This window comes from Coregonus clupeaformis, chromosome 27, assembly GCF_020615455.1.
Source record: "Coregonus clupeaformis isolate EN_2021a chromosome 27, ASM2061545v1, whole genome shotgun sequence".
Lineage (NCBI taxonomy): Eukaryota > Metazoa > Chordata > Actinopteri > Salmoniformes > Salmonidae > Coregonus > Coregonus clupeaformis.
This window is the reverse complement of record NC_059218.1, coordinates 41,989,694-42,014,467: the sequence shown is the minus strand read 5'-3', so window position 1 is coordinate 42,014,467 and position 24,774 is coordinate 41,989,694. Positions and strand designations below refer to the sequence as shown.

The 24,774-nt window shown below is 43.5% G+C and overlaps 2 protein-coding genes across 2 annotated transcripts in view; one reads left to right on the top strand and one right to left on the bottom strand.

Moving 5' to 3' along the window:
• The window catches only part of synj1 (synaptojanin 1), an 84,627-nt gene extending 79,045 nt beyond the window's left edge, over positions 1–5,582 (bottom strand). Inside the window, 1 exon segment of the mRNA XM_045207948.1 lies at positions 5,539–5,582. The gene's annotated coding sequence lies outside the window, so the exon portion shown is untranslated.
• A 9,413-nt stretch (positions 5,583–14,995) lies between these two features.
• The window catches only part of LOC121564845 (solute carrier family 46 member 3-like), a 42,984-nt gene continuing 33,205 nt past the window's right edge, over positions 14,996–24,774 (top strand). Inside the window, exons 1-2 of the mRNA XM_045208217.1 lie at positions 14,996–15,112; positions 16,560–16,773. Of these exons, the coding sequence (XP_045064152.1) occupies positions 16,591–16,773 (183 nt within the window). The 5' untranslated portion in view covers positions 14,996–15,112; positions 16,560–16,590. The remainder of the gene's footprint in view (positions 15,113–16,559; positions 16,774–24,774) is intronic.

Here is a 24,774-nt window from a genome sequence, read left to right as displayed (position 1 = left end):
ACGCTAAACGTGTGACGGCTAGCCTATGGATGTGAGAGATACTGTACGTGTGAGCGAAGGAGTCAAGATTTGGACAAAAACCACATCTGCAAAACGCATATCTGCACGGTTTACACTCCTGAGTGTTCGTACTGCTTCGGCTCGGGGACTAACGGTCAGGAAGTCTCCAAGTCTTATAGATCTGAAAGTCTTCACCTACAGTTCTGATCTGTGATCATCTCCTCTCAGCGTTACAGCCGGTGGAAAGGCCAAGGGACCACTATACTCTCTGCTGACAGATCCCCACCATCATCATCACCACCATCATCATCATCATAAAAAAATAAAAAAATGGGTATTTCCAGAGAGGGAACTTCATGTGTAGAGATGGATTGATGCAATACACGTAACATGTGCAGTATAAAGGATTGGAAGCATTCTATGCATTCACAGGCTATATATATATATATATATATATATATACACACACACACACACACATTCACTACCGTTCAAAAGTTTGGGGTCACTTAGAAATGTCCTTGTTTTCGAAAGAAAAGCTAATTTTTTTTGTCCATTAAAATAACATAAAATTGATCAGAAATACAGTGTAGACATTGTTAATGTTCTAAATGGCTATTGTAGCTGGAAATGGCTGATTTTTAATGGAATATCTACATAGGCGTACAGAGGCCCATTATCAGCAACCATCAGTCCTGTGTTCCAATGGCACGTTGTGTTTGCTAATCCAAGTTTATCATTTTAAAAAGGCTAATTGATCATTAGAAAACCCTTTTGCAATTATATTAGCACAGCTGAAATTGCCAAGAAACTGAAGATCTCGTACAACGCTGTGTCCTACTCCCTTCACAGAACAGCGCAAACGGGACAGAATAGAAAGAGGAGTGGGAGGCCCCGGTGCACAACTGAGCAAGAGGACAAATACATTAGAGCAGTTTGAGAAACAGATGCCTCACAGGTCCTCAACTGGCAGCTTCATTAAATAGTACCCGCAAAACACCAGTCTCAACGTCAACTGTGAAGAGGCGACTCCGAGATGCTGACCTTCTAGGCAGAGTTGCAAAGAAAAAAGCCATATCTCAGACTGGCCAATAAAAAGAAAAAATTAAGATGGGCAAAAGAACACAGACACTGGACTTTTTCTTTGCAACTCTGCCTAGATACAGTGTAGAAAATCTTTAAATTTACCATCTGTAGAAACGATGAGAATAAAAAGGTTCAGAACTTTTGTGAAGCATCACAGCACAGTTGAAAAATATATGACAAATATAAATCAAAACTGGATGTGTTTCAGAGATAGATGGGACGGGTTGAGTGGAGCTGGAGGGTGGGACTAAAAATAACAAGACAACTCATGTAAAATATACTGTGTCCGTAAAATGTATATAGTATGTATAAACTGGAAGTAGAAGCCTAAGTGTTGTTGTCCATTAGTTTACTCCAATTAGGGGAGGTAGGGTTAGGAGAAAATAAAATGATATTTATTTTATTTTTTAATTTAAAAATGATGCAGACAATTATATTGATGGATGCCACAATCTGCAATATTAAAGCTGATCTACCCCCTAAAAATTGTCTTGCCTACACTGCATTACACACTGCAATGGATAGGCTATGCGCTGCTGGGATGGTGTATATTAACTAGGCTACACTGCAATGGATAGGCGTTCCCAATCATAAGCCCTGCCCCGGCCTGCTCTTGCTGATGTAAACCCTTTTGTGCTGCCTAACTAATGGCTGTATGTGGCACTTCAAAGGCTTCTTCCGAAAATAATGTTTTATTTCACACAAAAAATGCGATATCTGTGGGCGCGGATTAGACCTACTGATGTCCTGTTCAGTTAGAGGGAGAGCTTGAAGATGAGGAGGACGGACTGCATTGAATAAAAACAATATGTTTCGTTGCCCATAATGAAGCTATTTATCAGCATTATTGACCTCCCAATAAGCCATATTCGAGTAACTTACATGACTATGAAGCAGCAGCCGCGGAGATGGACAGCCCATTGGTGCTGAAAGTAGGCTAATTCGAAAAGGCCCAATTCATTTAAACAGTCTTCATTTTAATTTGACTTTAGGTTACTAACAACAAGAGGGCTTTGTGTTGGAGCCTATTTCTTCCTATTCCAGAATTAAGAGGTAGGCCTATCTGTTCGACAGACTAAATTATAGTGTACTATCCATAGATTGTGTCCTTCAGTCACCATGCACCCCTTAAATAGCTCAGTGTCAGTGAAGGGCTTGGTGTGTTAAGTTAAAACCAGGGCTGAAATTGAGAGGGTATGCGAGGGTATGCGAGGGTATGCGAGGGTATGAGAGGGTATGCGAGGGTATGCGAGGGTATGCGAGGGTATGCGAGGGTAAATGGCTAAAAGCATAGGCATACCCCTTGTTAGCTTAATATTTTGAAAATAATTAAATGGACCTGATTATACAATGTGATCTATAACGGTGCTTTATGCTAGAAACAAGCTGTAAAACGCCAGGGAAAGACGTGACTCGGATGCATTTGGGATATCTTTGGTTTGTGTCTGTGACATTGAGGCTGCGCTACAACCTTCTATAGCCGAGGAGACAAAACATTTACTTTTTAGTCATTTAGCAGATGCTCTTATCCAGAGCGACTTACAGTTTAGTTTGTGAGTGCATACATTTTCATACTGGCCCCCCCGTGGGAATCGAACCCACAACCCTGGCGTTGCAAACGCCATGCTCTACCCACTGAGCTACAGAGGACCTATTGACATTGAACATTTCAACCGGCTATTAAACATTAACTCTAAAATCAGTCAGGAGCGAGCCAGGTAGCCTAAGAAGGGAGGAAGATGAATTATTTAGGCTATATTTTTATTAATATTTCAAGGTTATAAATAATAATAATATGCCATTTAGCAGACGCTTTTATCCAAAGCGACTTACAGTCATGCGTGCATACATTTTTTTTGTGTATGGGTGGTCCCGGGGATCGAACCCACTACCCTGGCGTTACAAGCGCCGTGCTCTACCAGCTGAGCTACAGAGGACCACAATCAGACCTCTCTGAAATGTAATTATATATATATATAGCCTGCCATTTAAGAAATAGATTGTGAAGCATGTGACAGCTACCGGCTTGTATTTCAACAACACATCAACGACAGCACTTCACCGAAATGCGTATACATTTTCCATTTAGGCTGTATAAAATTAAAAATGTCAAAAAATATATATTTATTAGAATTAGATAATGAAAAGAAAAATGCCTTATTAGGCTATACAATGCCTTTGAATTCACTTCTATAAGCCCAAGTTTGGCCAGTCTTTGCATTCCTAGTTTGTTAATTTAGCCTGGCAGATGCTCTTGTATTGCCAATCACAGTCAACACACATATATTTTGCAACAACAAATTCATGGCATATAAATGATAGTTTTCCAAATGAAGTTGCAAGTGCATATAGGCGTAACTGATGATATGCGGCTGCTGTGTTTAAAAAATAAAAAATAAAAAATAAAGGCTTTTCCTCTAATTCATTTATGATCAGATACTTCAGTTGTAACTGGTTCTGTTGCGATCAATTTTTTTTTACGTTGTTAAGACAACTTTAGCACTGTTCCAAAATGTTCCCTTTTTTTTTTTTTAAACAACAGCCTGTATAGAAATCAAAACGTCTCTGGTGCTGCAGTATGCGCTCATTCCTTGTCATGCTCTGATGTGGAATTTAAAAAAAAAAGTTTCTGCTATGTCTCCAGTCATGTAAAACAACGTAGAATTGCATGAAATGCGAATATAAAAAGCTTTTTTTTTTTCTCGGACCGCAGATAAGAGGATAGATTGATGCAATGCTAAGTGCATATCTAAGTCTCTGGTCTGTACTAGGAGTGAGGGTAAATGGTAGGCATGTTCTCTGCTATGCACTTTGTTTTAATTATTGTTTTGGGTATAGGGGAGGGTTGCTTTTTTTTTTTTTTTTCAAGCATTCAGGGAGGGTCTGGTAAAAATATTTCACTGAAGGGAGGGCCATCCATTTACATTTCAGAGAGGTCTGATTTTCTCCAGGTTTCCCTCATTATAAATAATATAGTCCCTAAACATTCTGATCTGTTGCATCAGATTCATAGCTTTCATAAGTCATGAAAAGTAAATGTGGACAGTTTATTCTAACATCTTCAAAGTGTGCGGTAAGGACACACGTCGTTGCATCCTCGACTTGCATGTTCTGTTAAGATGAATTACCATAATCTAAATGTGATTTCTGTGGTTGGACGCCCCTAATCAGGTTACGCCCCCGATGCATACGGGGTCCGGTCAAATGTCCGGCGCCACATATTCATAATGGAAACCCTGATATATACACATATTTACAATACAAATAAAGACAAAAACTTCAAGAGTTGAGCAGTTTGATAGATGTTGGCACAAAACTAGACGCTGCTCTCAGATTTGTATGGGAGTGCTCTGAACCTACGCCCAGAGGTCGTTCAGTGTGTGTCTCCCTCCCTCCCTCACTCTTTTTTTTTTGTAGATGTCATTTATCCTCATCACCACACCTTGCTGTAAATACATTGACAGTGTGTGCATCTGCGATATATCCTGGTGGCGCAGGGGCATACAATGCCGCTGTCAGACATCACACAGCGATGCTGCCGCCTCGGACAGGTATCACAGCCCTACTGATAAACATGAGCTAACTGGCCATCGCTAGGTTGACTCCCAAAGTTTAATACCAACATAAACAACCATTAGCTACACACCGGTAGTACAACATCTTATTACCAATGACTTCCATAACACTATCTGCAATAGCTGAGTGACACATTGCTACATACAGTGTAGGCCTATTTAGCAGCAAGGTAGATTGATTGCCAAGGCTGCAGTCCGCAAGATACCTGGACGTTACCAGCGACTAGGCCGGGAAGGAAAGACCAACAAAAAAAAGAAAAACACAAAAAAATGTCAGTCACGACTTGTGTCTCGCCTCACCAACTGTATGCCCAAGATGCGCAGCTTTTTGCTATTCCATTGCCCACCACAGATCGGTTTTTAGATCGATGCCTAGTGCTGCATTACGAAGATGACAGCCTCACCCCTAGATTTCAGTAGCTAACACCTCTTGTCACGAAAAAATTTACGACTTGGCTTGGGGATGATTAGGTGAGCAGCTAGCTAACGTTAGCTAGACTAGCTAGTTAGCTAATGTTAGGCGCGGTGGGAATTCACGCCAGATGGATTTAGTTAGCTAGTAATCACATCAGCAGCTCACATTAATTGATTGAATTTAACAAATTGCTGCAAATAATATTCCAACGTTGTTCTTGCGCATGACAGCTTATGTAGCTAGCCAACATCACCAGCTAAGGAAGGCTAACGTTAGCTATTTCCTCGTATTCATCCATCGCTTTGAATGGTCGGTGTCGTCGATTTCCTTGAGCAAAGGTTAGCAACCTGACACGCTCCGAGCAACCAAACTGCAGACTGAATATTGTTGTTCACACCTCTTTTGAAATAATAACCGTTGTTTCATACACCGTAGGAAAATGCAATTTGCTAAACCTCTTACCGTATCTCCCCCCGCCGGGTTTTTCGTCTTACGGTCGCTTCTTCTTCTTAAAATGTGTATTTGGCGGATCGCATCCAACTGAAAGGTGAAAACACCACCACCTACTGTACTGGAGTGTGAGGCCGGCGTTAATCTATTTCTCTTATCTAGCCTTGTGTTTCCGCCTACTGTTCTGGTGTGTGAATTCATTACACGTTGTGACAGAAAAGGGAAGAAAACTAGCCCTACCAACATTAAAACCTTACCACTATTCCACTACTTGGCCCTATCCAGGCTGCTGAGGGGAGGATGGCTAATAAATGGCTGGAACGGCGCTAACGGAATGGCATCAACACATGGAAACCATGTGTTACATATATTTAATACCATGCCACCGTCTCCGCTCCAGCTATTACCAGAAGCCCGTCCTCCCCAATTAAGGTGCCACCAACCTACTGTGGCACCTATCTGATCTGACACCAGGTCAGCAGCCTGGGAGGATGGGCCACCATCATTCAACAAAAACCTCGTAACTCCGCAGGAAAAATCTCGTACGCCTAAGTACTTCTCTGCAGCTGCCACCACAACGTATATTTTCTGTGATTTATGTTCAATTTCTGCGGTACGGTTGATCGCCGTGGCTATGGACGCTAAGAAACCAACTTTACTGAAGCACGTGATATTCCTATCACTTTATAGGCCTGTAGCTGTTGGTAGAGCACGGCGCTTGCAACGCCAGGGTTGTGGGTTCGATTCGCACGGGGGGGGGGCCAGTATGGAAAAAAAATTTATGCACTCACTAACTGTAAGTCGCTCTGGATGAGAGCGTCTGCTAAATGACTTAAAATGTAATTGGCCTCGGCCTACTCACAAGGAGCCTCTTAATGGAAGGAACACGGTTACCGGGATTTACCGCCCGAAACCACTCCCTTTTCCAGGGATAAGTAACTACGAGAAACCGGTAAATTATTTATATGAACAGCATGACGTGAAATGGAACTGTTAAATTATGTGATGTCTAAATCTGGCTTCTCTACGGCCTCTGCGTCATGAGTCATCAACGCTCAGGGTGGAGACAGAGCCCATCTCAGTATGGAGCGCAGTTCACAATGCATATAGACCTATCATCTCACCATGGTAACAATGCATGTAGACCTATCATCTCAGCATGGTAACAATACATGTAGACCTATCATCTCAGCATGGTAACAATGCATGTAGACCTATCATCTCATCATGGTAACGATGCATGTAGACCTATCATCTCAGCATGGTAACAATGCATGTAGACCTATCATCTCATCATGGTAACAATGCATGTAGACCTATCATCTCATCATGGTAACAATGCATGTAGACCTATCATCTCATCATGGTAACGATGCATGTAGACCTATCATCTCATCATGGTAACAATGCATGTAGACCTATCATCTCATCATGGTCACTTTTCTTCTTGTGACAGGTAGGCCTACATTTGCTGCTGCATAGCCTATATTACAGTAATATAAAGACCGAATGCGCGTCTAATTTACCCATCTCCATCTGGCTTTCGGGGGTCACCTTGTTTTTTAATTGTTAAGATAATAATTTTTAATTGCAGCTGCAGAGTTTAAAAACAGTCTATCACTCGAATCTCGTTGTTTTAAAATCAGTGCAGGTGCAAGCACTCTCTCGCAGTCTTTCTCTCTCTCCATCAACTCCATTCAAATTGCATCCAAAATAGATCATCCTGTTCTAGATTGATATCTAGCCTTATATATATATATATAGATGTCCTAACCTACCTCTTTCAGGTAATACATTGGATGCAGTATTCGCCTTATATTTAGCTCATTAATGATGGGTTATGCATAATGAGCATTATGGGAAATATTATGAAAGGTCAGCCTACTAATTATACAAATAGGCCCGATTATATTTCAAAATCAAAATTCGCTAGCCTATACTTGTAACTTTGTAGGCTACATGTGCTGCACCAGAATCACATGTTCTCTTCTGCTTTATCATGGTTTGAACTATGTGAGTAATTCCAGCCCATATAATACAGTACAGTACAGTAAAACTCCGTGGTCTAAGTGGTCTAAGGCACTGCATCGCAGTGCTAACTGAGCCACTAGAGATCCTGGTTCGAATCCAGGCTCTGTCGCAGCCGGCCGTGACCGGGAGACTCATGGGTGGCGCACAATTGGCCCAGGGTAGGGGAGGGAATGGCCGGCAGGGATGTAGCTCAGTTGATAGAGCATGGCGTTTGCAACGCCAGGGTTGTGGGTTTGATTCCCACGAGGGGGCCAGTATAAAAAAATATGTATTCACTAACTGTAAGTCGCTCTGGATAAGAGCGTCTGCTAAATGACTAAAATGTAAAACAGTTCACACTCTAAAATATTAGACTACTGGAGCTAGTATCATTTATTTACCCAAAAGCGCATCTAGCTAGCTACATCTATGGGCTTTATATAGCTAGCTACATCTATGGGCTTTATATAGCTAGCTACATCTATGGGCTTTATATAGCTAGCTACATCTATGGGCTTTATATAGCTAGCTACATCTATGGGCTTTATATAGCTAGCTACATCTATGGGCTTTATATAGCTAGCTACATCTATGGGCTTTATATAGCTAGCTACATCTATGGGCTTTTATATAGCTAGCTACATCTATGGGCTTTATATAGCTAGCTACATCTATGGGCTTTAATATAGCTAGCTACATCTATGGGCTTTATATAGCTAGCTACATCTATGGGCTTTATATAGCTAGCTACATCTATGGGCTTTTATATAGCTAGCTACATCTATGGGCTTTATATAGCTAGCTACATCTATGGGCTTTATATAGCTAGCTACATCTATGGGCTTTATATAGCTAGCTACATCTATGGGCTTTATATAGCTAGCTACATCTATGGGCTTTATATAGCTAGCTACATCTATGGGCTTTATATAGCTAGCTACATCTATGGGCTTTATATAGCTAGCTACATCTATGGGCTTTTATATAGCTAGCTACATCTATGGGCTTTATATAGCTAGCTACATCTATGGGCTTTATATAGCTAGCTACATCTATGGGCTTTATATAGCTAGCTACATCTATGGGCTTTTATATAGCTAGCTACATCTGTGGGCTTTTATATAGCTAGCTACATCTATGGGCTTTATATAGCTAGCTACATCTATGGGCTTTATATAGCTAGCTACATCTATGGGCTTTATATAGCTAGCTACATCTATGGGCTTTATATAGCTAGCTACATCTATGGGCTTTATATAGCTAGCTACATCTATGGGCTTTATATAGCTAGCTACATCTATGGGCTTTATATAGCTAGCTACATCTATGGGCTTTATATAGCTAGCTACATCTATGGGCTTTATATAGCTAGCTACATCAATGGCCTTTATATAGCTAGCTACATCTATGGGCTTTCTATAGCTAGCTACATCTATGGGCTTTATATAGCTAGCTACATCTATGGGCTTTCTATAGCTAGCTACATCTATGGGCTTTCTATAGCTAGCTACATCTATGGGCTTTTATATAGCTAGCTACATCTATGGGCTTTTATATAGCTAGCTACATCTATGGGCTTTTATATAGCTAGCTACATCTATGGGCTTTTATATAGCTAGCTACATCTATGGGCTTTTATATAGCTAGCTACATATATGGGCTTTTATATAGCTAGCTACATCTATGGGCTTTTATATAGCTAGCTACATCTATGGGCTTTTATATAGCTAGCTACATCTATGGGCTTTATATAGCTAGCTACATCTATGGGCTTTCTATAGCTAGCTACATCTATGGGCTTTCTATAGCTAGCTACATCTATGGGCTTTCTATAGCTAGCTACATCTATGGGCTTTTATATAGCTAGCTACATCTATGGGCTTTTATATAGCTAGCTACATCTATGGGCTTTTATATAGCTAGCTACATCTATGGGCTTTTATGTTTTTCTGTTGCGTGTAATGTGCAGTAGCCTATTTCATATATTTATTGGATAAAGGCACAGTCATTTGGGCTTTTTTGGGCTTGGGCTCATTAAATGTCGTTAATATATGGCTCATCAGGCTCAGGTAGTATCATGTTTGAATTTTCATGCTGATCAAATCCAGACATATGTATATGCTTTATGATGCTTTTGAATGACACTTCCGTTTTTGGCGGGAAATACCGTGTTACCCGGGAGAAAAGTGATTTATTCTCAAGATGGAAAATGTGTAAAATGGCGAGAAAATATTCAACCCTAGTGTGTAGATGGGTGAGATTTTTTTATTTTTTTAAAAATCAATTTGGAATTCAAACTGTAACACAATAAACTGTTGAATAAGTCAAGGGGTATGAATACTTTCTGAAGGCACTGTATTGGGGGCTTCCTGGGATGTTATGGCTGTAAAAGCAAGTTAGCTAGAATGCTCTAATTGTAATGGTCGCATTAGCTCTCTGCTAATTCACAGTTATTTCCATGCTAACAGACGAATCATGAATCTACAGCCATCAACATACTGTTGTCCTGCACATCTAATGTGCTTCCTTGTGCCTATCGTCAGGTACTTACATTTATTGTATTTTGTACTATTTTTGCATTTGTTATGTTTGATTACAAATTACCCAGTCTGATATTGGCCTGCTAGAGACGAAATCACGAATCTACAGCCATCAACATACTGTTGTCCTGCACATCTAATGTGCTTCCTTGTGCCTATCGTCAGAATAAACACCAATCAACTGGGATCGCTGGCTAGACAGTCATTTCTTTAAAAACACAACCAAGAGTGTTACGAAGTACGATCACATCTGTTACACTGGTGTCGAGACCAGTCTTTCTTGTCTTCGTGGGACATCTTTTACACTGGTGTCGAGACCAGTCTTTCTTGTCTTCGTGGGACATCTGTTACACCTACAGTACATGTCATCAGCATGAACTTTACATAAATCATGTGATCAAAAGGTCATGACGTTTTGACTGCAGTCGACTGTACGTTTCTGCAGTTGGTCTTCACTAACGTCATCCCGCAGCCATCGCTCCGCATTGTGGGAGGAGCTATTATCCTGTGAGAACCCTTACTTTGATTACCTTCTTCCACATTGATTCACTCCAACTAGTGCTACTCAGTGACAGCCACAGAACACAGCTGGGAAGAGTTTACACAAATATTAGCGTTGTAGCTCTTAATGCAGGATTTTGACTATTGGAAATCAACTCACCAGTCGGTCTATTGTGCGTATTGGAAATGTATATTTGTATTTTATTAGGGATCCCCATTAGCTGCTGTACTCTTCCAGGTGTCCAAACACATTAAGGCACTTACATCACAAAAAAATTATAATAATAATAATTAAGCAGTACATCATATAACACCACTACAATACAAAATGTATAATACCACCATACAACAATATGTCTTCGTGGGACAATATGTCTTCGTTCCCCCCCCCCCCCCATCTTTTTACGCTGCTGCTACTCTGTTAATTATTTATGCATAGTCACTTTAACTCTACCCACATGTACATATTACTTCAACTACCTCAACTAGCCGGTGCCCCCGCACATTGACTCTGCACCGGTACCCCCCTGTATATATAGCCTCCCTACTGTTATTTTATTTTACTTCTGCTCTTTTTTTCTCAACACTTTTTTGTTTTATTCTACTTTTTTATTAAAAATAAATGCACTGTTGGTTAAGGGCTGTAAGTAAGCATTTCACTGTAATGTCTGCACCTGTTGTATTCGGCGCATGTGGCCAATAAAATTAGATTTGATTTGATTTGATATATCCACTTGTCCTTCAGACAAGGAGATGCTGAAAATGTTGTGTTGTTTGATGCAAGAAACCACTTTACAAAAGAAATTCATTATTATTCCCATACCATTATTACAGAGAATCAGACAAAATATGCTACCCTCTGCCTATTGGCTACTTATCTTATTCAAGCCTGTCTCAAAATACAACACTGCCCCTTTAAGACAGAAAATAAAGCTATTTCGCTGACTTGCTTTTCAAAGACGGCTAGAAATGCACATGTTTTGTGCTCTTACAGGAAGCAACCACTCCCCGATTGCTGACTAGAAATTATATAGCTACAACTGGGCTAATAACTCACTTACTAGCAAACAATATGAAAAAATATGCACACTTGGCTACATGCCAAATGCACTTTGATCTCAAAACAAGCACATCTACTCACGACCACTCATGCTGTAAACACAGTCCAGTTCAAAGTGAATGATACAACTCCAAATATGGCAATGGTCTATTTTCATATAAGGAAACTACAGCTCTGATTGGTTATGGTGCACCGGTCTGTGTAGAGAACGGGCCTGAGTCATGCCTGTCAATGCAATAGAATCCTACTCCAATGCGTACAAGAAAATCTCTTGCATAGTTCGTTTTGTTTTCGGTATTGTCAAGTATACTCCCTCTCCGGCGCTCGAGGTCGCCAGTCTGCTGATTATTACGCACACCTGTCACCATCGTTATGCACACCTGCGCCTCATCAGACTCACCTGGACTCCATCACCTTCCTGATTACCTCCCCTATATATGTCACTCCCTTTGGTTCCTTCCCTAGGCGTTTTGATTCTGTTACTCTGTTCCTGTCTGTACGCTACTCTTGTTTTGTTCCATGTTTTACTTATCGTTGATATGCACTCCCTGTCCTTGCTTCCCGACTCCCAGTGTACACGTTACAGCTATGTTGCATTGAAAGTGGCTAATATTGCATTGATTCGATCACAATTCCCATAGTAGAGGGAAACATTGATAGTGTTAACTAAAGGAGAAAACTAGAAGGTTGCGTGAAGTTCAATCTTGTGCTTCTCTGCGCGGGCTGATATTTATTCTGCGCGTGGCAGTCCCGGGGGAGCTACGCACCTGCGCGCAGCATAGAGGGAACATTAGTAAAGATTGAAAAAAGTAAGGGGCCAAGACAACTGCCCTGGGGAATGCCCGACTCTACCTAGATAATGTTGGAGAGGCTTCCATTAAAGAACACCCTCTGTATTATGTTACATTTTACATATTTAGCAGACGCTCTTATCCAGAGCGACTTACAGTTAGTGAGTGCATACATTTTCATACTGGCCCCCCGTGGGAAACGAACCCACAACCCTAGCGTTGCAAGCGCCATGCTCTACCAACTGAGCTACAGGGGACTGTCAGACAGGTAACTCTCGATCCACGATATAACAGAAGTATTCCCGGCAGCAGATTGGGATCGATAATGTCAAAAGCTGCACTGAAGTCTAACGAAACAGCTCCCACAAGCTTCTTATTATGAATTTATTTCAGCCAATCATCAGTCATTTGTGTTAGTGCCGTACATGTTGGGTGCCCTTCCCTATAAGCGTGCTGAAAATCAGTTGGTAATTGGTTTACTTTGAAATAGCATTGTATCTGGTCAAACACAATTTTTCAGAAAAGTGTATTAAGGTTTGGTAGCAGGCTGATTGGTCGGCTGTTTGAGCCAGTAAAGGGTGCTTTGCTATTCTTGGGTAGCGGAATGACTTTTGCTTCCCTCCAGGCCTGAGGGCTTTCCTGTAGGCTTGAAGAGATGGCATATTACAGCCTTATGAATGGATCTTAGGTCCTCGAAATATGGTATCAGCCTACTCAGTGACATGACACCCACAGAACACAGCTGTGAAGAGTTCACACAAATATTAGCGTTGTAGCTCTTAATGCAGGATTTTGACACCAATGTGAAATGAGCCACATTAGCTCACCAGTCAACTTCACTCAGTACATCACTGGGGCAATGTTTACATTTAATTTTTACAAAAAATTTAGTCCCTATTTCCAACCGGTTAAGAACTTTATTATGCAGGTCGGAACAGTGAAACGGAACAATAATTTTGGTTCCAGCCCCCGAAAAAAATTGTTCGACTTGTGACTAATTGTTTACTGCATGAACATGACAAAAAACACGTGATCAAAGGTCATGCAGTTTTTTGATTCCTTCAAGTGGCTGCAGTTGCTTTTCACCGCCATAGTGGGAGGCACTATTTGTAAACCAATCGTTAGGGCGTTTTTGTTTGACCCACACAAATGTGGCCAAAGACATGACTGAAACAGACCAACTTTTCCACGATTCTAAAGCTACAGGGGATACAAATTAAAGTGATATTTGAGAACTCTCTCTAACCAATTAGGCTAATTTTCACGTTATGTTTTCAGTTAGTGAATGTGTGATATTGGGGTATATAATTTCAATTCAGCATTTTTACAGAAATAGTTAAAAGAACAGTTATGTTGACACTGGCATGTTGATCTGAGCCTTGCTGTAGGAAAACCACTACTGTGTCGGACTTTCGGTTATCGATAGATGCATCTACCACGAATTCACTCGCCGACTTTCGTCTACAGTCGGCTTCATTGATCGACACCATCAGTGGTATCCTTGGGAAATCCATACCCTAAACCCTAACCTTAACCATAACCCTTTCCTAACCCTAACCGTAACCTTTTAAACGTCAACTTCAATGGAGTAGGGACGTCCCAAGGATCCCGGATAGCACGAACCCTGTTTGTTGATTCCATTGAGTAGGGTACGTTCAAACGTAATGTCGCAAAGACACGCTATCTCTTACCGTACCGTAAATTGCTTACAAATGGGATATTTAAAATTGCAATTACATAAAGTTATGGATATGTTTTGATAAATGCAAATTAAATTAACTGAAGGAGAAAAATGTAATACAGCAACACCAAGAGACACGGAAGAGGTGATTTCACACAGGTGAATTCGTTCCCTTTTAAAGTTATATTTTTGTTAAATAATTACGATTTAATACTAATACAACAACACATGCCTGAGGGAACCTATGTAGAGGCAAATAGAAAAGCGAAAAAGACAGACTGTCACAAAATGTTTTGCTATATTCAAAACAACCCTCATACTGTACCTTTTATATGTAGGCCGTCATTGTAAATAATAATTTGTTCTTAACTGACTTGCCTAGTTAAATAAAGGTTAAATAAATTAAAAAATAGGCCGTCATTGTAAATAAGAATTTGTTCTTAACTGACTTGCCTAGTTAAATAAAGGTTAAATAAAATAAAAAATAGGCCGTCATTGTAAATAAGAATTTGTTCTTAACTGACTTGCCTAGTTAAATAAAGGTTAAATAAAATAAAAAATATGACTGACAGAAGCTCTGGCCATAGCGAAGGATGCTCTACTGAGAACCATCCAATCATAGGACAAGAGGGGCGGAACAAGCTTTCATAAGCGGTTGGATTTGGGTTGTACCACAGCCACAAAGTCAAAATGGTCTATATCGTAAAAATTCATGAAAACTAAATTTTTTTTTTGGGTCTTAATTTAAGGTTAGGGTTAGGCATAAGGTTATCAGTGTGGTTAAGTTTAGCGTTAGGTTCAAAATCGGATTTTAAGAAGATAAATTGTAGAAATAGGCGGGGTTTAGCCATGATTATGACTTTGTCCCTGTGGTAACTAGTGACGACCGTGGATCGGGCATTACAGCGCCATAAACACTGAACAGATGTCCGCAGAAATGGTCTAAACATCCAGGAAGAGCGAACTGGTATTTTTGTGAGTTCACCATATGACGAACTAAAAGGTGAGAAATTGTTTCTCTTTTAGACACTGATGTTATGCATTTTCCTTGTCCTATGAACTTGGTCAGTCAGGTGAAGTGTATTGTCTGTGTGTCAGATAATACAGACACGATCATCATCATGTAACTTGAACCAGGATCTGAGCAGAAGGACAAATGCATAGTCTCCCCATCTGCCCAGATACTGGTTCACATGTAACTGAACTAGCTATAGACAGGGAAGGGAAGTCTTGTTTGACATATTTGTATTTTAATTTTATTTTTTACATTGTTTACAATAAGTCATTGTTTTTATTCTACACTTGTTGGCCAGAATGCTCTATCTATTATAGCTGATATTCCAATCTTTAAACACATCCCAATGTATTAATTCAGACAGTAGCCTACAGTATGCTAGGAACTTCTTAATAATATAATAATAATATGCCATTTAGCAGACGCTTTTATCCAAAGCGACTTACAGTCATGCGTGCATACATTTTTGTGTATTTTTGTGTACAGGTGTTCTCTTAATTGCATATGCAGTGTATATACAGGCTGGGTCTACCCATGTACATCCTCCTTCGACAGCGAGCCATAATCTCATTAGACTGGGTCTGACTTCTTGAAGAGGAGTGTAGGTTTCTACATATCCCAGCAGGTGTGACTTGACATTCTTTGTCAGTCTGTCTGTCCCATTCCCCAGGCCTACTGTAATGGTTCCCAGCCAAGAAGAGTGTATTAACTGTGTTTTGAAGAGACAATTGTGAGAACAGCAGCATAAATACAAGTGGGCTCTTCTGACTCAACTTGTTTAGAATCCGTCTCCAGGTTGCCCCTGTATGAAACCCAATACATTCAAAAAACAAGTGTTTTTAAAGGCCCAGTACAGTCAAAAATAGATTTTCCTGTGTTTTGTATTTATTTCCACACAATGAGGTTGAAATAATACTGTGAAAGTGATGATAATGCCTTTTAGTGTAAGAGCTGTTTGAAAACACTGCCTGAAATTTCAGCCTGTTTATATATACAGTTGAAGTTGGAAGTTTACATACACCTTAGCCTAATACATTTAAACTTAGTTAGGGGGGGTGTTGCGCAACTAAATATTAGTTAGGTGTCCTTAATGTTTTGTACACTCAGCGTATGTTGTTTTAAGTAACATTAATGAAAGCAACAGGATAAATATGTAGGGTAAACGGACCCATTAACCCTGCCTTAGTTAGGGGGGTAAACGGACCCATTAACCCTGCCTTGTTTTCTTGGTGACTTGTCTAGGATCTATTCTGTTGCCCGGTTGGCTCTGTATTAACCTCCTAACCTTGTCTTCTAGGGGTCTGTCTGTCTGTCTGTCTGTCTGTCTGTCTGTCTGTCTGTCCACTGAACTCTCCTACCTTGTCTTCTAGGGGTCTGTCTGTCTGTCTGTCTGTCAGTCTCTCTGTCCACTGAACTCTCCTACCTTGTCTTCCAGGGGTCTGTGTGTCCACTCCCCCCTGAGGAGAATGAAGGGATTATTCCTGGTGGAGCCTCTGGTAGCCGTATATGCCTTCGCCAGTTTCCTGATCTACCCTCTGGTACAGCAGTATGTCTACAGGAGGCTATGGCAGGAGCTGACCAACACAACCTACCCTGTCTCTGACAACAGCTCACGCTGCGATCCCTCCAACACCAGCAGCCACCATGAGGTTAGTTACCGTAGAACCTAACCAACACAACCTACCCAGTCTCTGACAACAACCAACAGGTTAGTTACTGTAGAACCTAACCTATCCAGTGTTGCAGTCATTTCAGTTGCTGTAGTAGCTGACGTGTATAGTGTTTGAGTCATCCGCATACATAGACACACTGTCTTTACTCAAAGCCAGTGGCATGTCGTTAGTAAAGATTTTAAAAAGTAGGGGCCTAGACAGCTGCCCTGGGGAATTACAGATTCTACCTGGATTATGTTGGAGAGGCTTCCATTAAAGAACACTCTCTGTGTTCTGTTAGACAGGTAATTCTTTATCCACAATATAGCAGGGGGTGTAAAGCACATACGTTTTTTCAGCAGCAGACTATGATCGATAATGTCAAAAGCCGCACTGAAATCTAACAAAACAGCCCCCACAATTTTTTTATCATCAATTTCTCTCAGCCAATCATTAGTAATTTGTGTAAGTGCTGTGCTTGTTGAACGTCCTTCCCTATAAGCGTGCTAAAAGTCTGTTGATTATTCGCAAATGGAAGAAACACAAAAGAACTGTCAATCTCCCTCGGCCTGGGGCTCCATGCAAGATCTCACCTCGTGGAGTTGCAATGATCATGAGAACGGTGAGGAATCAGCCCAGAACTACACGGGAGGATCTTGTCAATGATCTCAAGGCAGCTGGGACCATAGTCACCAAGAAAACAATTGGTAACACACTACGCCGTGAAGGACTGAAATCCTGCAGCACCCGCAAGGTCCCCCTGCTCAAGAAAACACATATACAGGCCCGTCTGAAGTTTGCCAATGTACATCTGAATGATTCAGAGGAGAACTGAGTGAAAGTGTTGTGGTCAGATGAGACCAAAATGGAGCTCTTTGGCATCAACTCAACTCGCCGTGTTTGGAGGAGGAGGAATGCTGCCTATGACCCCAAGAACACCATCCCCACCGTCAAACATGCAGGTGGAAACATTAATGCATTGGGGGTGTTTTTCTGCTAGGTGGACAGGACAACTTCACCGCATCAAAGGGACGATGGACGGGGCCATGTACCGTCAAATCTTGGGTGAGAACCTCCTTCCCTCAGCCAGGGCATTGAAAATGGGTCGTGGGTGGGTATTCCAGCATGACAATGAGCCAAAACAACGGCCAAGGCAACAAAGGAGTGGCTCAAGAAGAAGCACATTAAGGTCCTGGAGTGGCCTAGCCAGTCTCCAGACCTTAATCCCATAGAAAATCTGTGGAGGGAGCTGAAGGTTCGAGTTGCCAAACGTCAGGCTCGAAACCTTAATGACTTGGAGAAGATCTGCAAAGAGGAGTGGGACAAAATCCCTCCTGAGATGTGTGCAAACCTGGTGGCCAACTACAAGAAACGTCTGACCTCTGTGATTGCCAACAAGGGTTTTGCCACCAAGTACTAAGTCATGTTTTGCAGAGGGGTCAAATACTTATTTCCCTCATTAAAATGCAAATAAATTTATAACATTTTTGACATGCGTTTTTCTGGATTTTTTTGTTGTTATTCTGTCTCTCACTGTTCAAATAAACCTACCATTAAAATTACAGACTGATCATGTCTTTGTCAGTGGGCAAACGTACAAAATCAGCAGGGGATCAACATTTTTGTCCCCTCACTGTAGGCCTAACCACCAAAACTACATATAGGGTTATATAGGCCTAACCAACAGAACTACATTAAGGGTTATATAAAGGACTAATCAACAAAAGTATATACAGTGGGGAGAACAAGTATTTGATACACTGCCGATTTTGCAGGTTTTCCTACTTACAAAGCATGTAGAGGTCTGTCATTTTAATCATAGGTACACTTCAACTGTGAGAGACGGAATCTAAAACAAAAGTCCAGAAAATCACATTTGTATGATTTTTAAGTAATCCCGCACTCCGCACTTCAGCACGTTCTGTGAGCTTGTGTGGCCTACCACTTCGCGGCTGAGCCGTTGTTGCTCCTAGACTTTTCCACTTCACAATAACAGCACTTACAGTTGACCGAGGGCAGCTCTAGCAGGACAGAAACTGACTTGTTGGAAAGGTGGCATGCTATGACAGTGCCATGTTGAAAGTCACTTGAGCTCTTCAGTAAGGCCATTCTACTGCCAATGTTTGTCTATGGAGATTGCATGGCTGTGTGCTCGATTTTATACACCTGTCAGCAACGGGTGTGGCTGAAATAGCTGAATCCACTAATGAAACACATGTAGTGTGTAATGTGTTTCTAATTTGAAGGGGTGTCCACATACTATGTAGCGTAGATGGTGGTGAAATTTCACTTCCTTATGTTATAAAATAGATTTTACCAAGACAAATATGATTCTTCATGTTCTGAATCGTTCAGTCTCTAACATATCATTAACATTATATACAAAAAGTTGGATTTCGTAACCAAATACATCCGATAATAAGCACCGAGCTCTGGTGACAGAGAGGTGCCGCTTCTTGCAGCGACTTTTGAGGATTTTACATGTTGTGTCCTCTGCAAAGTTGTTTCTTCGTGTCGCAAAATTAACATGACACGAACTGAATTAATTGTAAAAGACTTTGAAAATAATAAGCTCTGCTCTGTTTAAATTTCAGAGATTCGCTTGTATTTCTGAGAAAATCGCATTAATATGAAAAAGCGTATACTAAAATTTAAAAATAATACATGTCATGTCTCAAAATCAAAATCTTTCTTACCTCGATATTGTTTTATGTCCTTTGGATTTGAGAAGAAAGATGAGTTCAACGGTGAGCCTCTCAGGTAGCCTTGACTCTCTCACAGCGTCCAGCCCAGCTGACACCATGTTATTTTCCAGATTTGTACCACTTTCTCTGATTTGGTTTAGTCACCCAAATCTTGGTAAAAGAAAATAGAGAAATAATAGAAAAGTAAAACATGTAATAATAAAAGTAATAATAAATACACAATGAGTAACGATAACTTGGCTATACACACGGGCTACCAGTACCTAGTCGATGTGCAGGGGAACGAGGTAGTTGAGGTAGATAAACTCAGCAAAAAAAGAAATGTCCCTTTTTCAGGACCCTGTCTTACAAAATTAATTCGTACAAATCCAAATAACTTCACAGATCTTCATTGTAAAGGGTTTAAATACTGTTTCCCATGCTTGTTCAATGAACCATAAACAATTAATGAACATGAACCTGTGGAACGGTCGTTAAGACACAAACAGCTTACAGACGGTAGGCAATTAAGGTCACAGTTATGAAAACTTAGGACACTAAAGAGGCCTTTCTACTGACTGAAAAACATCAAAAGAAAGACGCCCAGGGTCCCTGCTCATCTGCGTGAACGTGCCTTAGGCATGCTGCAAGGAGGCATGAGGACTGCAGATGTGGCCAGGGCAATAAATTGCAATGTCCGTACTGTGAGACGCCTAAGACGGCGCTACAGGGAGACAGGACGAACAGCTGATCGTCCTCGCAGTGGCAGACCACGTGTAACAACACTGTCACACTCTGGCTCCGGGACTTGTATTTTGAGTCAGGGTGTGTTCGTTTTGTTGGGTTTTGGGTAGGTTATGTTGTGTTATTGGGTGTGTTTGGTTTTGTTGGTTTTGATTAGTCATGTGACTCCCAATCGGAGGTAACGAGTGTCAGCTGTCGGCTCGTTATCTCTGATTGGGAGCCATATTTAAACTGTGTGTTTTCACCTTGTGTTTGTGGGTTTTTGTTCCGTTTCGGTGAGTGTACCGTGGACTTCATTGAGTCGTCTTTTGTTTTGTATAATAGTTACGTTTATTTGAATAAAGTCATGTTTCTTGGACACGCTGCGCCTTGGTCATACTTGGACGACATAGACGACCGTGACAGAAAAACCCACCATAAAAGGACCAAGCAGCGTGTCAAGCGGCAACAGGATCCACCTACACAGGATTTATATCCACCCATAAAGGATTCATGGACATGGGAGGAGATTCTGGATGGTAAGGGGCCTTGGGCACAACCGGGAGAATATCGCCGTCCTCGTGAAGAGCTGGAGGCAGCTAAAGCCGAGAGGCGGCGATATGAGGAGGCAGCACGGAGGCAAGGCTGGAAGCCCGAGAGTACTACCCAATAATTTCTTGGGGAGGAAGCGCCGGGTAAGGAGAGAACGCTGGTGGATGTCCTCCTCGGCTGGGGACATATTACGCAGGAGGAGGCCGTCCGGTACCGGAGGGCGATGAAGGGGGAGAACCTGGCAGGAGAGGAGCAACGGCATCAGCAGGGCCATCGTCGGAAGGACGAGAGGCAACCCCAAAAAAAAATTGGGGGGGGGCACATGGCTTGGGCGCCTGGGCAGCAGGAGGCTGCCACAGGGAGATGTGGAGAGAAGGCTATCGGATTACGGGAGCCATTGGCGAGTAGAGGGAGGGAAGTTGTTGTGGCACGGCGTGAGAGACTGAGGTGTGTTACCAGTCCGGTCCGGCCCGTTCCTGATCCCCAGTTAAGGCCAGTGGTGTGTGTTCCCGGTACGGACCGGCCTGTTCCTACTCCACGCACCAGGTCCACGATGTGCGTCACCAGCCCAGCCCGGCCTGTTCCTGCTCCACGCACGAAGCCTACGGGGTGCGTCACCAGTCCAGCCCGGCCTGTTCCTGCTCCACGCACGAAGCCTACGGGGTGCGTCGCCAGCCCAGCCCGGCCTGTTGCTGCTCCCCGCACTAGCCCTGAGAGGCGTGTCCTCAGCCCGGGACCACCAGTTCCGGCCCCACGCATCAGGCCTACAGTGCGTCTCAGCCGGCCAGAGTCTGCCGTCTGCCCAACGGCGCCTGAACTGCCCGTCTGCCCAACGGCGCCTGAACTGCCCGTCTGCCCAACGGCGCCTGAACTGCCCCGTCTGCCCAACGGCGCCTGAACTGCCCGTCTGCCCAACGGGCGCCTGAACTGCCCGTCTGCCCAACGGCGCCTGAACTGCCCGTCTGCCCAACGGCGCTTGAACTGCCCGTCTGCCCAACGGGCGCTAAAGCCGCCCGTCTGTACTGAGCCTGCAAAGCCGCCCGTCTGCCATGAGCCTTCAGAGCCGTCCGCCAGACCGGAGCCGCTAGAGCCTTCCGCCAGACAGGAGCCGCTAGAGCCTTCCGCCAGACAGGATCAGCCAGAGCCTTCCGCCAGACAGGATCAGCCAGAGCCTTCCGCCAGACAGGATCAGCCAGAGCCTTCCGCCAGACAGGATCAGCCAGAGCCTTCCGCCAGCCATGAGCAGCCAGATCCGTCAGCCAGCCATGAGCAGCCAGATCCGTCAGCCAGCCATGAGCAGCCAGATCCGTCAGCCAGCCATGAGCAGCCAGATCCGTCAGCCAGCCATGAGCAGCCAGATCCGTCAGCCAGCCATGAGCAGCCAGATCCGTCAGCCAGCCATGAGCAGCCAGATCCGTCAGCCAGCCATGAGCAGCCAGATCCGTCAGCCAGCCATGAGCAGCCAGATCCGCCAGAGCCGTCCAGCCAGGATCCGCCAGAGCCGTCCAGCCAGGATCCGCCAGAGCCGTCCAGCCAGGATCCGCCAGAGCCGTCCAGCCAGGATCCGCCAGAGCCGTCCAGCCAGGATCCGCCAGAGCCGTCCAGCCAGGATCCGCCAGAGCCGTCCAGCCAGGATCCGCCAGAGCCGTCCAGCAAGGATCCGCCAGAGCCGTCCAGCCAGGATCCGCCAGAGCCGTCTAGCCAGGATCTGCCAGAGCCGTCCAGCCAGGATCCGCCAGCCAGCCAGGATCCGCCAGAGCCAGCCAGCCAGGATCCGCCATTCAGTCCGGTGCTGCCCCTTAGCCTGGTGCTGCCTCTTATCCTGGTGCTGCCCCTTAGTCCGGTGCTACCCCTTAGTCCGGTGCTGCCCCTTAATCCAGGTGGGTTAAATTGGAGGGTGGTCATTTGGAGGAGGCTACGAGAGTGGGTAGTGACTATAGTGGGGTGGTGGTCAAGCCCGGAGCCGGAGCCGCCTCCGAGGAGCAACACCCACCCAGCCCTCCCCTATTGTGGGGTTGTGAGGCGCGGTCGCAGTCCGCGCCTTTAGGGGGGGGTACTGTCACACTCTGGCTCCGGGACTTGTATTTTGAGTCAGGGTGTGTTCGTTTTGTTGGGTTTTGGGTAGGTTATGTTGTGTTATTGGGTGTGTTTGGTTTTGTTGGTTTTGATTAGTCATGTGACTCCCAATCGGAGGTAACGAGTGTCAGCTGTCGGCTCGTTATCTCTGATTGGGAGCCATATTTAAACTGTGTGTTTTCACCTTGTGTTTGTGGGTTTTTGTTCCGTTTCGGTGAGTGTACCGTGGACTTCATTGAGTCGTCTTTTGTTTTGTATAATAGTTACGTTTATTTGAATAAAGTCATGTTTCTTGGACACGCTGCGCCTTGGTCATACTTGGACGACATAGACGACCGTGACAAACACCTGCACAGGATCGGTACGTCCGAACATCACACCTGCGGGACAGGTACAGGATGGAAACAACAACTGTCCGAGTTACACCAGGAACGCACAATCCCTCCATCAGTGCTCAGACTGTCCGCAATAGGCTGAGAGAGGCTGGACTGAGGGCTTGTAGGCCTGTTGTAAGGCAGGTCCTCACCAGACATCACTGGCAACAGCGTCGCCTATGGGCACAAACCCACCGTCGCTGGACCAGACAGGACTGGCAAAAAGTGCTCTTCACTGACGAGTTGCGGTTTTGTCTCATCAGTGGTGATGGTCGGATTCGCGTTTATCGTCGAAGGAATGAGTGTTACACTGAGGCCTGTACTCTGGAGCGGGATCGATTTGGAGGTGGAGGGTCCGTCATGGTCTGGGGCGTTGTGTCACAGCATCATCGGACTGAGCTTGTTGTCATTGCAGGCAATCTCAACGCTGTGCGTTACAGGGAAGACATCCTCCTCCCTCGTGTGGTACCCTTCCTGCAGGCTCATCCTGACATGACCCTCCATCATCACAATGCCACCAGCCATACTGCTCGTTCTGTGTGTGATTTCCTGCAAGACAGGAATGTCAGTGTTCTGCCATGGCCAGCGAAGAGCCCGGATCTCAATCCCATTGAGCACGTCTGGGACCTGCTGGATCGGAGGGTGAGGGCTAGGGCCATTCCCCCCCAGAAATGTCTGGGAACTTGCAGGTGCTTTGGTGGAAGAGTCGGGTAACATCTCACAGCAAGAACTGGCAAATCTGGTGCAGTCCATGAGGAGGAGATGCACTGCAGTACTTAATGCAGCTGGTGGCGACACCAGATACTGACTGTAACTTTTGATTTTGACCCCTGACATATAATCCTAGTAAAGATTCCCTGTCTTAGGTCAGTTAGGATCACCACTTTATTTTAAGAATGTGAAATGTCAGAATAATAGTAGAGAATGATTTATTTCAGCTTTTTATTTCTTTCATCACATTCCCAGTGGGTCAGAAGTTTACATACACTCAATTAGTATTTGGTAGCATTGCCTTTAAATTGTTTAACTTGGGACAAACGTTTCGGGTAGCCTTCCACATGCTTCCCACAATAACTTGGGTGAATTTTTGCACATTCCTCCTGACAGAGCTGGTGTAACTGAGTCAGATTTGTAGGCCTCCTTGCTCGCACATGCTTTTTCAGTTCTGCCCACAAATGTTCTATAGGATTGAGGTCAGGGCTTTGTGATGGCCACTCCAATACCTTGACTTTGTTGTCCTTAAGCCATTTTGCCACAACTTTGGAAGTATGCTTGGGGTCATTGTTTATTTGGAAGACCCATTTGCGACCAAGCTTTAACTTCCTGACTGATGTCTTGAGATATTGCTTCAATAGATCCACATAATTTTCCTTCCTCATGATGCAATCTATTTTGTGAAGTGCACCAGTCCCTCCTGCAGCAAAGCACCCCCACAGCATGATGCTGCCACCCCCGTGCTTCACGGTTGGGATGGTGTTCCTCGGCTTGCAAGCTTCCCCCTTTTTCCTCCAAACATAACAATGGTCATTATGGCCAAACAGTTCTATTTTTGTTTCATCAGACCAGAGGACATTTCTCCAAAAAGTACG